Raw genomic sequence first — 17,536 nt, forward strand, 5'->3', positions numbered from 1 at the left:
ATATTCAGCTTTTAACTCTTAAAGACAAGTTTGCCTTATTACAGAGACATATATACAGGGTTGGGCAAAAGTAGTTTTACAGTTGTTCATATGGAAAAAGACACGCAGGCCATGATTATTACACAATAACTTTATTAACTCAAAAGAATCTTACTCGCAACCATAAACCTACTTTTGCCAATCCCTGTATATAATAAGTAGCTAGAAACATTAAACACTATAGGCCCCTGTGGTTGCTTGGGTTATTTCAATAAATCTAGGCCTCAGTTTATGAATGAAGAAACCAAAAAAATGCTCTGATAATATGGAGATAAAAATCTTCTGAGGTTTACATAAAAAGTCAAGACTGCAAATGATAGATGTTGTGTTGCTTGCCATTTCTGTTCTATTTATGGTGTTCTGCATTAGGCAGGAGTCTAGAACTCAGAAGTGGTAAGTGACATAGCTGCCATCTCAATGTCTCTGGTCTAGGAGCTTCATAACCCAAGATAATGAAAGTCTAAATTGGTTTACGTACAGAGCACTTTTTCATTTCTCTAGCAAATGATGTGGGAAAATTAAAAAGTAAGTTTAAGCCAGTATTTTAAATAATTGGGTTATGAGTAATTTCCTCATACTCAACTTTGCTCAAGGAAAGAGTTTCAAAATGGGAGAAAAGAACTTAAAATGGGATAGTTGACTTCAATTCCTTTCTCTACTTTGGATTGCTATAGTAAAGTTTCATTATTTGGCTTGAAGTACCTTCTATGTATATACAAGGCTAATATGCTAAGTGTCCCTCCCTCCATCCCATGGTCATTATGATGTGTACTGACCACCAGGGGGCAGACAACGCAGGAGCTGCCGAGCTGCAGTGACTTGGCAGCAGCAGTTCTTGGGTGATGCACCCTGAAACCAGAGAAGAGGGAGCCCAATTCCTCAAGGGGCCGTGCGATTCCACCTTCGGCCGTGGGTTATGTTGTTGCTGGGGCACTGTCGGCCCCAAATCTGGTTTACTGCACACTTGTGTTTGCATTCCACACCCTGTACGACAGCAACTTTGCAGAGTGCCCTCTCGCACTCCGGGGCCCCTCGGGGGATGTCGGAGAGCTGGTTTTGGCCCGATCCCCGCAGGCCAGGCTGAGGGACCCCACCTGCCAGAGGGACCCCACTCACTCCACAGATGCCTTTCCAGCCATGGTGCCACCCCAGGTGCGGCCAGCAGGGGAGAGACCTTGGGAGGTTGGCTCCAGGGTATGTCTGGTCTGTCTCATCCAGTCCCACCCTGCCAACCACCTTCTAATTAATAATTTCCTTTCAGTGTGCCCAAATCCATGCACCAGGGCTCTATTTTATTATAAACAGCATTGGATACTTAAATGTTCAGAAGATTAAATGTATTCATTATCCACAGCTCTGTCCTTTGCATTAGGATTGATAAGTGTATTTTAAGTAGAAAAACCTTACTAGTCTATATACTGACAGTTGCATCGGTTCCATTTGTTTTAGACTTGACCTCAGTAGTCAGGGAGTCAATGTTTGACATACAATAAGAAACTGCTAGATATAATTTGATTGCATGGTTTATTCTGACTGCCTTCTTATTTTCACATATTTAGTTTTTAAAATGTTGGTTATTTTTAATCTGACTCTTGTTTGGTTTATCTTAGTGTTGTAGTGATCAGTGTGATGCATCCAAAGGCAGTTACAATACCTTTGCTGCTTTTATGGTTTAAAATGCAATTGTATCATTCAATTGTTAAATCATATTCAGCTCTCTTAGTTATGCTTCCTCACCCTTTTCTTTTCTATCCTATGTAATAAAGAGCTAATATGCAAATGGTCGTCACACCCCAGGGCCGGGGGACATGAGGCTGCGCCCCCCGCCCCAATGCTGGGGCTGGGGGACCCGAGGCCACATCCCTTGCACCGGCGCCAGGGCTGAGGGACCTGAGGCCGCACCCCCCTACCTCCCCCCCCACACCCGGCAGGGTTTGACGGGGGACCTGAGGCTGCACCCCCTGCCCTGCGCCAGGCCGGGGGACCTGAGGTTGCGCCCCCTGCCCCATGGGGCTTGAGGGGGTGGGGCCGGCCGGGTCTGGGTCTCACACGATTTCGAGGCACGCGCGGGTGGATGGGGACTTGACTCCGGGTCCTGCGGCGCGCCCCAGACTCTGACGAGGGAGATTTTCATATACATTTTATTAATTTTCTTTCATCTCTGACACTTTCTATTATAGAGAAAGGGCAAATAGCAATATTAAAATATTTCCTCTAATTAATCCCCTTTTAATGTGCACAAATTTCGTGCACTGGGCCACTAGTTTTAAAATAAAGGCATCTGCACTTTTCATTGTTTTACTTTCCCATTTACCTATTTTCTTTTAATTGTTATACAACTGTAGAAATTATGGAGGCAGAATTCTACTAATCTAACAAACCCTGTTTTCTACTCTCATCTCTCAACATCCAGAATGTTGTAGAAGCTTAAGTTTTGTCACATTTAATTAGCATGAGATGCTCTTTTATGGTACAGTTTTAATACTTGGTTCATTATCTTCCAATTCCTTAAAATATTAATTATTTGCTATACCTTACATCCATCTTTTGCTTGGTACAACAAATTTTAGATATTTGGAGTCATGTGTTGTTTAAATTCCAAAGTTAAATAGTGGCAGATGCACAATTCAGCATGAAAAGTGTAATGATCTATGTGGATATTGTAAGTGACTGTTTTATTTTGCATTGATTTAATAATACTTGAATTGTGGGGTTTTTTTTGTTTGTTTTTTTTTTTACCAGTCTCAGCCAATTAGTTTTTACTTCTATGGAGTTTATAAGTTAATTCCGATTTTATACCTAAATTTAAAAGCTTAAATGTATCATGTCTATTTTTAAATGTACAGGACATTCATGCTTTGTGGAAAACTGGTATTGAATAAGAAGATTCATTTATTTTAGCTTAGGACCTTAATTGTTACTTGAACTTAAAACTTCACTTTAATAACTAGCTCACATACTTCTTTAAAAAATTCAGTTATTATAAACTTAATTCATTTCTTTGAGACCTGCCATGAACTCTTATGTTTACTTGGTGTTGGAGTTGAGAAATTAAGAAAGTGACACGCATTTTGAAATGCTATTTAATGTGTAGCATTTCAAAAGGTGGTAGCAGTGGAATTTTAAGCCTTTGTTTCCTTTGGTGCCAATCAAAACAGGCTGATTTGTAAGGTTTTCCCATTTTGGCAAAATCATAGCAAAATGTATTCTGTAATTTATGATGAAAAAATGCCAGTTTTCAATAAGTAAAATTAATAAGTTTTTAACTTCCTGTCATAATTACAATTTTCAAATTCTTATCTGGAATTTTAATATGTTAACTTAGGAGTACTTGGTATTTTAATGCATTGGTTAATTTTGAACTTATATTAATTAGGTGAGGAAAGTTAGTTAACCTGGAATGATTTGAAAGCTCAAAATTATGTCTTGCTGATTTTCTGAGTTGGGTAAGGGCTTTGAAAAATTGGAAATACTTTTTTCTTACATTAAAACAATCACAGTTTGGAAATAATTCTACCATCCATTAAGAATTTATAATGGAAAATGAACCCCAGTTACTAGTAAGTAATAATTATAGAGTATCAGAATAGATTGCAACTGTACATCTCATTTTAAAAATTGGTATCATTTCCAAGAAATTTAGTAGACTGGAATCTTGCTAAATTTTATTAGTCAAGGGGTTACACAGAATATTCTTTTCAGATTTGAGAAAAGAAAAGAAAGATCTTTTCAGGTTTGAGAATTGTCACTATGATATCTTAGTTATAATTGCTGATATGATAAGGAGAGAGACATAACCTGTTTTTACTATTATCTGCACCTTTTTTGGTGGAGAGAGAATTGGAATTTCTGTTCTTTGGGTGGAAAAGTAAATCGGAAAATTCAAGCAAAATTAGGAATGTCATCAGTAATTTATGTGTTATCATATCTTTTCTATTACTTTTCTTCAGTGGAAGATATAGAAATCAAGCTAAGTATTTGCTGAAATTAATAATTGCTCTTAGTTTTTTACTGATCCAAATCTCATGGATCTGTGCAACTGCCCAGTCAATTGATTAGGATTTAATTCAGGATTTTAAAATTCTGTTTCCTAAATAAATGTACAGCTGTGTTTTTCTCCATTTTTTAAGGAATCTAGGTAAAAATGGCTTATCTAACAGTAGCATTTTATTGGATAAATGTCCGCCTCCAAGACCGCCATCTTCACCATACCCGCCCTTGCCAAAGGACAAGTTGAATCCTCCTACACCTAGTATTTATGTGAGTCTGAATTGACTGACTAGAAATAAATCAAACTAGTGTTTGCATCTATTTGTTTTTCATGAGATCTTGCTTTAAATCAATGTGGAAGCCTTCTAGGAAACATTAAAATTGTTGGCAGCAGCTCGAATGTTTTTTTGGTGGGGGGTGGGGGGTGGGGGGAATAAAGATGTTTTCGAGAAGATTTTGTAATAGCATGTAAAACATAACTTCTCAGCTATTAACTGATTACATTAGAGTAGTACTTTACAGGAATACTTTGTAAATGCCCCCAACTTTGAGCAGTATTAGGCAAAAACTACCTTAAAGTATAACATTTTTTGGAGTAAGCTGGGTTTCAAATCTGCATTCTACTAGGTGTTTTATACATTGGCTAAAAAAAACAAACACTATCATTTACCTTAAAAAAAAGTGTTTGAGAACATAAAATGTGGTAATAGATATGTCACTAAAAAGCTGAATAGATTATTTAAAACTGGATATTAGTTTTACTTTATGATGAACTAGGAAATTAGGAGTTCAATCAAAGCAACTCTTTTTTTATGTTTTTCCCAAGTAGGTCCTCCTACCCCATTTCCTTCCTTCCATCCTCCCACTTCTACCCCAAATGAAAATATTTTAAACTATAAAGTTTGTTTTTAGAGATTTGGTTCTGTTTTCGCCCTCTAGAGGCCAAATGTTATATTGATCCTTCCCTAAACCAGTTTCTATTGATCCTTTGGTATGTAAGGGAAGCACTGGGATAGAACCGTAACAAAACTTTTAAACTGAGGTCTGAGGAGTGGGGGAAATGCAAGATTAAGATTCATCTTTTATGGGTCTTCTTCTTCAGCCTACTTTCATTTTGGTAGTATGTTTTTTTAATTGATTTTTTTCTTTTTCTGTTTGTGATTAAAAAGTGATATATATAAAGTTTATCATCACCATTTTTATGTGCACAATTAGTAGTTTTAAGTGTATTCTTATTGTTGAAAAACAGCTCTACATAACTTTTTCATCTTGCCAAACTGAAATTCTATACCTATTAAAATGCACTCCCTTTTCCACAGTCTCCCCAGCCACTGGTAACAACCACTTTACTTTCTGTTTCTATGAATTTGACTACTTTAGAAACCTTATATAAGGGAAATTGTATACAAATTTTGTGTGTGTGTGACTTGTTTATTTTCACTTAACATAGTGTCCTCAAATTTCATCCATGTTGCAGCATATTAACAAGATTTTCTTCCTTCTTAAGGCTGAATAATATTTAAAACAGTCTGATTTTGGAATTTAAATTTTATTTCTCCCACATATTTTGTTCAGGATATAATGGAAAAGAGAGATGTGTGTGCTTATATCTAATTACAGTTAAGCTAAAAAGACATAGTGATAAAATACTGTAAAATACAAATAATGACAGATGGGATGCATTATTAAATCGCAATAAATAATAGATATGAATTTGGCATAACATTTAAATTAAAGGTCTGTTTTCCAGAGATCTAACTGTATGTTTTAATTTTACAGTTGGAAAATAAACGCGATGCTTTCTTTCCTCCATTACATCAATTTTGTACAAATCCAAACAACCCTGTTACAGTAATACGTGGCCTTGCTGGAGCTCTTAAGTTGGGTAAGCTTTAATAAGAAAAAGGAAAAGTTTGTATATTTTCTTTACTATCTGTTAACTTTTGAAGCACAGGCAGAAACTTGTTTCTATTTATTTTTTCTCTTCCCTCCCCTCACCTCCCCCCCCCCCCCCCACACACACACATTTTTATCTTAATAGTTTCCTAGCTGTAAGGCTGTGTGTGTGTGTGTATCAGTATTATCTCTTTAATCAATGTGAAGATACGAAGATGGTAATTACTGGCAATTTACTGGTGCTTTTTTAATTTAGCTTTTATTTTGGTGAAACTATATATAATTATGATTTAGGTTGACTAATAAAATAAATTTTTAATAAAAATTTAGGTAAGATTTGAGACTACTAATAAGTACTATTGCCCCCTAAGTAGTTCCTGGCACCTGCAGAAATTCAATAAATAAGTGAAACTTTAGTACCTGGTCCCTTGATTCTGCCCCTGTTGGTGGCATGATGAATAGTTCCAGGGCTTCAGTGTATGGTTGTGGAAACCTAACAGGAAATTCAGGATGTGCAGAGGCCCCAGTTGGATTGTAGGAGAACTGAATGGAGCACCATAAAACGTTTTCCCTCCTCTCCCCACCCCTCCCCTTTTAAAAAAGCACTTTAAAAATGTCATTCCAAATATAATTTTTATTTATTAACTACCTTTATTTATTTATGAAGACCTGGGACTTTTCTCTACCAAAACTTTGGTGGAAGCTAACAATGAACACATGGTAGAAGTGAGGACACAGTTGTTGCAGCCAGCAGATGAAAACTGGGATCCCACTGGAACGAAGAAAATCTGGCATTGTGAAAGTAATCGATCTCATACTACGATTGCTAAATATGCACAGTATCAGGCCTCCTCCTTCCAGGAATCATTGAGAGTAAGTACTTACTTCCTGAAGATTATTTTTATTTTGGAGATATTTTATTATTTTATATTATTTTAATTTAAAGGGGTCCATTACTTCTGTAAGCATCTCATTATTTTATCGTTATCTATATTCTATATATATAAAAGCCTAAGTGACCATCTGATCGGTAGCTATGATGCACAATGACCACCAGGGGGCAGATGCTCAACACAGGAACTGCTGAGCTGCAGTGAATTGGCAGCTGAGGTTCTCAGGTGACGCACCCGGAACCAGAGAGGAGGGAGCCCGATTCCGGGGTGCATCACCCAAGAACCGCCCTCTCGCAATCCGGGACCCCTCGGGGGGGATGTCGGAGAGCCGGTTTCGGCCTGATCCCCACAGGCCAAGCCAAAGGACCCCACTGGTGCATGGATTCACACCGGGCCGCTAGTATAAAATATTTTATGTGCTATCAAGTTTGCTCTTAGTAAAGTCTAAGAAAACCTGTTGGTTGATAAAGTAAATATTATTACTGCAAGATATCTTCCTTATCTCTGGGTTATTTTTGTTTAGAGCAGGGTTTCTTAACCCTGGCATTATTGACATTTTGGGTTCAATAACGGTTAGTTGTGGGGTGTTGTCTTTTGTATTGCAGAATGTTTAGTAGCATCCCTGGCTTCTCCCCACTTGGATAATCTTAGCATACCCCTTAGCCCCAACGCCAGCTCTGACAATCAAAGTCTTCAGACATACTATAGAAGGCAAAATTGCTCCTAATTCAGAACCATTGATATTAGAGGATTAACTAAGTCTCAAGTTTGCTTTATACTTGCACAGTTTCTAGACTTGTGCCTTCCCATTTTTCTCCTCTACAGGTTAGTATTTATTATCTTGATAGCTCCTCCAGGAAACATTAGTGTTATTGTTACCAATCTCAGTCTGAAAGAAAAAACTGAGAGATAGGCATACATTATTTGAAAATGTATGGAAAACTAAAAAACAAAACTTTGAATAATCTGAGGATTATTATGAAAAGACTCATAGGCCTTTCAGCGATGAAGCATTACTAAAATCCTTTAGAACTGTAGTTTAAAAATTCTCCCACAAAGTAAACATGAAAGACGTGCAAAATCAGTTTATTAAATGTGTTACTCGTATCCTACAGCTGAAACTTAATATGTGCCTGTAAGTCTTTATTTGTAATTCATTAGATTTGCTGATATCTGTTTTAAATTCTGCCCTGAGTTCATATTTTCAGTCAAGGCAACATTTATACCTGTAAATTATACACTTGTGTTTCTTACTACCACTCCCCATAGATCCTACCAAGAAATTCATCTAATAAAAACTGTCCTGTAACTTTTAGGAGTTATAGTGAATTCATTGTCCATATAAATCTCTGTAATTCAAACTTTCGAGATATTTCAACTATGTGATCAGAATAGAATAGATAATAATAGCAGGATTCAGAGATCATCAAAGGGAAATTTGGAGGAAGAGTTGAAAAGCAAAGATAATAAGAGGCAGAGAGTATTTAAGTAGGAATGGATCCATAACCAAAGAAAGGGTGGCTTTTTTGTGTGTGCTTTGGAGGCCTGGACCACATTACATATAAAAAAAATTTGACAAATGTTTAGAAATTGTACATTGAAAGGGAGGGAGGCCAAAATTTCATGGAGTATTGCGGACTCAAAAATCATAGGACACTGATTGTTAAGAGATAGCCATGTCTGTGATACAAAAATTGTAGATGATAGTAATTTATATTGAAAAGCACCTATATTTATCCAGTACTTAATTTCCCTAGTAATGTTTTAAATGTTCTATCATTCATATGTAATTCATTATGGAAAAAAGATTTGGCCCAGGAAGATCTTTTTACCTTTGTTCATAATCAAGAGTAGAGAAGTTATTGCCTTCCATCCTTATACATATACCAGAGGCCCGCTGCACGAAATTCTTGCAAGGGTAGGCCTTTGCAGCCCCGGCTGCCTCAGCCGCCCTCGCAGCCCTGGCTTTGTCCAGAAGGTTGTCCAGACAGTCATTCTGCTTTTTGGCCGTTGGGTCGATTTGCATATTACGCTTTTATTATTATAGATAGCTACATAAACATGCATGCATGTACCTCTGCTAGTTTAAAAATTTTGTCATCATGATTGATACTTCTTAGGCCTCTTAACTTTCCTTAAATTTTCTCTCCTTGAAAAATGGGACAGGAAATAAGAATCTATAGTTTGTTCACCTTATAGAAGAATGCTAATAAGGAAGAACTACTAGGATAGCATTGTGGCTGATGGAAGAGTTTGGATATCATTGACTATCAATCTTGATGTGAAGTTGTCAGTTGTATGATGGAAAGGATAGCTGGTTATAGAATACTAAACTGGAATGCTTTCTCCTTAATCTGTAGGAAGAAAATGAGAAAAGAAGTCACCATAAAGAACACTCAGATAGTGAATCTACATCTTCAGATAAGTAAGTTACTTTTCATTGTCCACTTAATATTTCTGTTTAAAATGCATGTTTCTAATATTGTCTCTCTTTTTTAAGTTCTGGGAGGAGGAGGAAAGGACCCTTTAAAACCATAAAGTTTGGGACCAACATTGACCTGTCTGATGACAAAAAGTAAGTCTTTGTAGTCTTTTGTGAACTGAGGTAAAGAGGTGCCCTTTGCAAGATTGAGAATTGTATATAATTGTATACAATTTTCTATTTTATTTCAGATCACTTTTCTAAGTTAATATACAGAATTTAGCTAAATTATTTTTGCTAGGTCTTGCAATTAAAGTATTTTCTTGAATGGAAACCCTTGTACAAATTTTCATCAAGACCCTGACTGTATGCTAATTAGACAATCATAGCATTCTATTTTATGATTAACAATATAATTCTATAGAATATAATTACACAATTATAAAAATTAGAAGGTCAAATTTTTTCCTTTTATTGTTTAATTATTTTTATGCTTTTTGTTAGGAAATTTTCTTGGGAAAAATTTAAGCATTCCAGTGTTTCCTATGTGAAAGTAAAGTATTTATAGATTTGATTGTTTTCTGATTGAAGCACGAGGTTTTTGAAGAAATGATTAATTACACAAATATTTGTCACAGAGTTTCACTCTTGATCTGTTATTTTATTGCAGGTGGAAGTTGCAGCTACATGAGTTGACTAAACTTCCTGCTTTTGTGCGTGTCGTATCAGCAGGAAATCTTCTAAGCCATGTTGGTCACACCATACTGGGCATGAACACAGTTCAGCTATATATGAAAGTTCCAGGAAGCAGAACACCAGGTAACTTTTATGAACTAACATATCTTCTACAATTGAAAAACAGAATTAATCAGAATGTGAAATATGCAAAAGAGAACCAGATTCTTTTCCATTTACAGAGAATGAAACTGAAAGGATTTTTCCTAATATAAGAATTGACTCTTTAACTGGATTCAGATCGTTAAGATTTTTCTCCTTTGTATTATATTTTAATAGCTCTGAAACAATAGCATTTTACTTTGGAAAAGGGGTCATTGGAGCATTCCTGGCATAAAGGCTGTTGTTGATCCCATCTACTGCAGGGTAATGGGATATAGTTTTTCCTACCATAATCACAATAAGAAGTATATTTTATATTACAGTAGTTTCATAGAACAATACATTTTAAAAAAGAAACTGTAGGTTACAATTGTCCAACTGGATTACAGTGCACAGTTTACAAAGTACATGATGATGTGGAGGCATTATCTAGTCTGGACTTTACCACTAACTAAGCTTGTCACTTTTGGCAAATCACATTCCTTCTCTGGGTTTTTTTCTTCATTGGTAAAATGAATTACATTGGTTTTAGACTTAAAATTCTGTCCAACGCTAATGTATTATCTTCTCTGTGCTGCCTTAGATAATTTGGTCTGGCCCTGCTAAGGCATTAGGGGTCAGTTAATTAAATGTTAACCAAATATAGCAGGCTAATTTTAGGTTAATAATTTTGTATGGCCCACGAATGATTTTATAAATATCCAAGTGATCCTTGGCAGACAAAAGGTTCCCCACTCCTGCCTTTGACATGAAATTTCATAGGGTGATGTTCAAAATATTTAACAATTCAGAAAAATACTGGTGGTAACAAGTTTACTGTGCCAGTGCCTATGAGCTGCTGTTTCTGTTTGCTACATAAAGCAGCCATGGTTTGAAAACCAGGCTGCTGCTTTGTCACCTGCTTATTTAATAGTAGCTTAACACATTGTTTGCGGGTAGTAACAGGTGGCTCTACTACTTACAGTCAACGTAAAATGTATAAATACGTTTCCCGCATACAATGTGTTAAGAATCCTCCTATATAATAAAAGGCTAATATGCAAATTGACTGAACGGCAGAACAACTGGTCACTATGGTGTGCACTGATCACCAGGAGGCAGACGCTCAATGCAGGAGCTGCTCCCTGGTGGTCAGTGTGCTCCCACAGGGGGAGTGCTGCTCAGTCAGAAGCCCTGAGCCGGACTCACAGCTGGCAAGCGCAGTGGCGGTGGCGGGAGCCCCTCTTACCTGCGCAGCAGCGCTAAGGACCCCTTGGGGAATGTCTGACTTAGGCCTGCATCAGTCAGACATCCCCCGAGGGCTCCCGGACTGCGAGAGGGCACAGGCCAGGCTGAGGGACCCCCAGGGTGCAAGAATCTCGTGCACCGGGCCTCTAGTTTTTTCATAATAGACTTGCTTCTAGGTAACAGGTCAGTGGGTCCCAGTCCTGGCTGCTCATTAGAATCTCCTCGTAAGCTTTTTAAAATACATAGTTGATTAATCTCTGGAGATTTTTTTTTTTAAGTTTTCCAGAGGATTCTAATGTACAGCCAAGATTAGAACCATTAGGTTGTAGTCGTTTTTATCCTCAGGTATTGTAAGCCCAGTTCTATGATGTTTATACATAGTTGGGTAAAGTGGAAACAGTTCTGGAATAAATGGCAGAAGACCTGTCTGCTCTCCACTCTGTCCCCACTTTAGACACCAGTGTAAATACTGGGCAAGTTATTTGAACTCACTGGAGTTCCCTTCTTTTATGTATGTACTATTGGATTGGATCTATTAAGATTCATTTCAATTGAAAATGTCTCTCATAGAATTTGAATTATTTTATGCAAATAATACCCTCAAAGAAAAAATGTAGTTTTTCCTTACAAATGAAGGGGAAAAGCAAACATGACAGATTACTTCTTTGTCACTGTGTGCCTAGACTGTTTTAGTTTTGTGTTGGTTTGTATACAAGGCATTAGGTTTTTCAGAAATGCCCTGTGGCCTGACTGGTTTGGCTCAGTGGATAGAGCGTCGGCCTGCGGACTGAAGGGTTCCGGGTTCGATTCCAGTCAAGGGCATGTACCTTGGTTGCGGGCACATCCCCAGTGGGGAGTGTGCAGGAGGCAGCTGATCGATGTTTCTCTCTCATCGATGTTTCTAACTCTCTATCCCTCTCCCTTCCTCTCTGTAAAAAATCAATAAAATATATTAAAAAAAAGAAAGAAAGAAATGCCCTGTGGAACCTAAGGAATTCTCTAAAGAATTCTCTTTAACTGATATTAGTACTACCCAATAGAAATATAGTGCAAGTCATATATTTTTTAAAAATTTTACAGTAGTCACATTAATGTAAAATGAAATAGGTGAAATTAATTTTAACCCAGTATATGCAACTATTATTTCAACATGTAATGAATATAAACATTATTGGGATATTTTTGCATGTTTTTATGTTAAGTCTTCAAAATTGTATACTTTACAGTTACTACACATCTCATTTTATATTAACTACATTTCAAGTGGTTATTGTATTGTACAACTCAATCTTAGAGAAGAAATGTTGTACAGTGACCCTTAAAACTGTTAGTTCAGTTGAATTTTTAAAAGATTATTTTGAATTCGTTTTTATGGGACAAACACCTTGTTTCTGGAGTCACATAGATAAATGTAACTTTATGCTTTAATGGACTTTATGATCAATCATGTATGTTCTAAATTACAGATATGCTCTTAGGTTTTACCCTAAAAGATTTTTATTTGGTGGGGTCCCAGCATCTCTAATTTTAGTTAGAGCTAAATTTTATTTGGAGTCCATGCCATGGACAATTTCAACCATCTACCCATGGTAAGAGACAGTTGTAAGTATTAAGAGTACCATTTTCACATGGTACTGTGTATGTAAAAAAGACGCAGGTTGTGGTGTGCGTAGGGTGTGGTGAGAACACAGCTACATTTTTCTTTATTGAGGTAAAATTCACATAAAATTAACCCTTTCAAAGTATGTAATTCAGTCGCATTTAGTTATTCACTGTGCTGTACAGTATAGCTCTCATCTCTGTGTAGTTCCAAGACATTTTCATCAGCTCAGAAGGAAACCCCCGTGCCCATTAAGCAGTCACTCCCCCAACAACCACTATCACAGGTCCTCAGTCCTTTCATTCAGTGTTATTTTGTTATAATTGTTGTTTATATCAATTAACCTATGGTCAAATTGGTTTTGCTATACATCATTTTGCTGCAGTTCTATGAACCGATCAATGATGTTATGTGAGCACTTACTGTAGTCTCCTTTCTGGCTTTGTATAGTGACCTGTTCTGGATATTTCATATAAATGGAATAATAATTTGTTGACTTTTGTGCCTGCTTCTTTCTTTCTTTTCCCCCTGTAACATTTATAATTTTTTATTTTTCAATTACATTTGACATACAATATTATATTAGTTTTAGGTGTACACCCCAATGATTAGACATTATATAACTTACAAAGTGTTCATCCCAATAAATCTCGTACCCATCTGATACCATACATAGTTATTAGAATATTATTGACTGCTAGAGGCCTGGTGCACAAAACTCATGCACTCAAGGGGGGGGGGGGGGTTCCCTCAGCCTGGCCTGTACCGTCTTGCAGTCTAGGAGCCCTCGGAGGATATCCAACTGACAGCGGGGAGCTGGCCTAAGCTGGCAGTCGGACATCCTTAGCACTGCTGTGGAGGCAGGAGAGGCTCCCACCACCGCCGCTGCACTCGCCAGCCTTAAGCCGGGCTTCTGGCTGAGCGGTGCTCCCCTGTGGGAGTGCACTGACCACCAATGGGCAGCTCCTGCGTTGAGCATCTGCCCCCTGGTGGTCAGTGTGCGTCATAGCGACTGGTTGCGTTTGGTCAATTTGCATATTAGCCTTTTATTATATAGGATAGGTTGTTCCCTATGCTGTTTTTCACCCATCCCCCCCCCCCCCCCCATATGCTTTTGGTGTCATATACAAGAAGCCATTGCCAAATCCAGGGTCGGAAAAGATTTACCCCAATATTTTTTTAGACTGTTTATAGTTCTAGCTCTTATATTTAGATCTTTGATCCATTTTAAGTTGATTTTTGTACATGGTATCAGTTAAGGGTCTGATTTCATTCTGTTACATATGGCTATCCAATTGTCCCATTTGTCAGAAAGACTATAATCCTTTCTCTATTGAATGGTCTTGGCACCCTTGTTGAAAATTAATTGAGCATAGATATAATGTATGTATGGATTTATTTTTGGAATCTTGATTCTGTTCCATTGATTTATATCTCTGTCTTTATGTCAGTACCACACTGGTTTTATTACTATTGCCTTTTGAGGTTAAGTTTCAAAATTGGGAAGTGTGAGTCTTCCCTCTTATGTACTTACCTTTACTTTAGTTGTTCATATCTCATAGGGCTTTGAGTTACTATCTAGTGTTTTTTTTCATTTCAGCCTAAAAAACTCTACCATTTCTTATAGGGCAGATTGACTAGTGACAAACTTCTTCAGCTTTCATTTTTTGGGGAATGTCTTAGTTTCTTCCAGTCAGAAAAAAAAAAAACTGAAAGAAAGCAAGCAACAAAGAGAAAGACATTAAGAAAGAAATAAGTTGACAAAAACTATTCCTGAAAAAGTACAGACATTATACTTACGAGACGCTTTAAATCAACTGTCTTAAAGATGTTTAAAGAGCTAAAAGAAACCATGGACAAGAACCAAGGGAAACAATGGCTCAGAGAGATTATTAAGAAAGGAAAAAAATTTTGAAGCTGAAAGTATAATAACTGAAACAAAAAAGTCCCTAGTGGGTTTCAACAGTAGACTTGAGCAGTATAAAAAAAAAATCAGTAAACATACATAGGTCAAAAGAAACTATCTATTCTAAGGAGAAAACAAAATGAAGAAAAATGAACAGAGCTTAATAATCCTGTGGGACACTATCAAAAATACTAACAGGCCCTGGCCAGGTAGCTCAGTTGGTTAGAGTGTTGTCCCAATGCACCAAGATTGTGGATTCAATCCCTGGTCAGGGCACATACAAGAATCAACCAATGAGCCCTAGCTGGTTTGGTTCAGTGGATGGAGCGTCAGCCTGTGGACTGAGGGGTCCCGGGTTTGATTCTGGTCAAGGGCACGTGCCTGGGTTGTGGGCTCGATCCCTATTAGGAGGCATGCAGGAGGCAGCCGATCAATGATTGTCTTTCATCATTGATGTTTCTATCTCCCTCTCCCTTCCTCTCTGAAATCAATAAAAATATATATTAAAAAAAAGAACCAATGAATGCATAAATAAGTGGAACAATAAATCACTGCTTCTCTCTCTCAAATCAATTAAAAAAGCAAAAACAATACCATTAGAGCATTCTCTGTTGAACATTTCTAAGGTTTCATTTCTAAAGATACATTTTCTATAGAATTTATAGTATGCTGATCTTTTTCTTTTCACATTTTAGGTCATCAAGAAAATAACAACTTCTGTTCAGTAAATATCAATATTGGTCCAGGTGATTGTGAATGGTTCGTTGTTCCTGAAGGTTACTGGGGTGTTCTGAATGATTTCTGTGAAAAGTAGGTTTCCAATCTAAATATTCTTTAAACATAATTATTCAAAAACAGTAATTGTGAAGGACAACTTATTAAAGCTGGATGTCATAACCAATTTTCTCTTACCATTCAGCAGAAGCTTCATTTAACACGATTTAATTCCAAACCCATTGTTTTGTATAACTGGGAATACTTTAAGAAAATGCCTTGAAACTACTTCACGCAATAGTAATAGCCTTGAATTTAAAGGAAAGAAAACTTGGTTATTAGGCTAATTAAACAGTTGATACATAAGTATTTGTTCATGTGAAAGGTCTGTATTCCAAGAAAAATTGTTTTATTGTAAATGGTTTTAGAAGTGGAAGAAATTTTATAATAGAACACCCTTATAGATTGTTAATAACTCAAACTTCAACACAGTACTCTTTGCTATGTCATTATAATATAAATTCTTTTTAAAACTACTCTGGCAACTTTTCCGATAAAGGAATATTATAAAATTTAATCAACTGTTTCAGATTTTGTTTTGTATTATTGAAAGAACTCATCTCATGGAAGTGTTCCTTACCTAGAATCCTAGAAATAGCCTTCATTTATCTTGTTAAAGGGTATCTTGGAAGTGTTTTCATTGATTTAAATTGAAATGTTTGTTTAAATGGAAACTTTGTTTTTTCAAAAAAGTACTCCATTGTGCAAGCACCTAATATTTTTAGTTACTAATAACATTAGAAAATTATTTTGGTTAACATAAATTATACATACATTTGGTATTAATCCCCTCACTCCAATAAAATAAAGGCGGAGGTGGGGGGGAAACCACTAAAAACATTTATATATGAGAGATTTTGGAAACTATATACATATTCTACATACTGTAATTTCTTAATTTGGGGTTAAAGAATCTTTTCTGTAAATACCCAAATTTAGTAAGAAATGTAAATATGGTTGCAAAAAGACATTTTAATCCAAAATTTCATATACACACACCCACACACACACATCCATATACATGTATATATTTATATATGTTGTCTTTGCTATTTAACCACATAGGTTTCTTTCAGTGTAAGAAAGCCAAAGATGTGGAATTTTAAAGTTCCAAATCCTTTGATGAAATAACCTAGTTTAATCTGATTTACTTTTATGGGCCAACAACCTGGTAGTAGTAGAGATAGAACAGTATCATGTAGGAAATCTCCGTTGTGCTACAGAAAGATTTTTATTTCTCACATTTTGAGATAGTAGTATATTGTTGCAGCTACAGTACAGTGATTCATGTTCATTATTTTTGAGTAGGGATTGGCTATTTTTAGGATTTAGTTTCCTATCTAAATGGAGAGGTAACCTGGGAACAAAGATAATTAGAATAGCTAGATGTCTAAAGAACTTGAACTTGGGGAATAATAAAAATATCGAGTTAGTATAAATAGTTAGGTAAATTTAACTAAGTGGCAGAAATAGCACTTGCCACCTTAGCATTTCAATATAATTTTGTTTTGCATAAGGATTATTTGGAACTGACTGGTATTGACCTTGTCTGTAGTTTGTTTTTTGACTCGAAATAATATGTCTTGAAATAGCCATTCATTTGAATAAATGATAAAAAGGATGCTTGCTGGTTTGTAAGTTTGAGGGTGTCTTTTTTTTTTTTTTTTTTACTTAGTTGATAATTTGGTGGTCTTGATTGCTTGCTTGCTTTTGGATGGCAACACATGGATAAAGTAGAGCTAGGATTTGTGTTTATAGCCATATTTTGCTTTACAGGCAAATTTTTCTGGGTTGTATCTACATAGCCTTATCACAGACAGTAAGCCAATTCTTGTCTCCTTGCAATTAGGTCACGATCATTGGCAGTCTGTTCTAGACTTTCAAGAGCAGCCTTGCATTTGTGTTTTTTCTTTGTTTGTTTGTTTGTTTGCTTGTTTTTAGGAAAAAAGTAA

The 17,536-nt window shown here is 36.3% G+C and overlaps 1 protein-coding gene across 24 annotated transcripts in view; it reads left to right on the forward strand.

Annotated features, from left to right (window-relative positions):
• KDM6A (lysine demethylase 6A) overlaps positions 1-17,536 on the forward strand; it is a 160,166-nt gene that overhangs the window by 124,707 nt on the left and 17,923 nt on the right. For all 24 annotated transcript variants that reach the window (XM_023755381.1, XM_023755384.1, XM_023755398.1 and 21 more), the window contains 7 exons: positions 4,170-4,299; positions 5,809-5,914; positions 6,593-6,798; positions 9,179-9,243; positions 9,319-9,393; positions 9,911-10,059; positions 15,506-15,620. In XM_023755381.1, the coding sequence (XP_023611149.1) occupies positions 4,170-4,299; positions 5,809-5,914; positions 6,593-6,798; positions 9,179-9,243; positions 9,319-9,393; positions 9,911-10,059; positions 15,506-15,620 (846 nt within the window). The remainder of the gene's footprint in view (positions 1-4,169; positions 4,300-5,808; positions 5,915-6,592; positions 6,799-9,178; positions 9,244-9,318; positions 9,394-9,910; positions 10,060-15,505; positions 15,621-17,536) is intronic.

Source organism: Myotis lucifugus, unplaced genomic scaffold, assembly GCF_000147115.1.
Source record: "Myotis lucifugus unplaced genomic scaffold, Myoluc2.0 scaffold_76, whole genome shotgun sequence".
NCBI lineage: Eukaryota > Metazoa > Chordata > Mammalia > Chiroptera > Vespertilionidae > Myotis > Myotis lucifugus.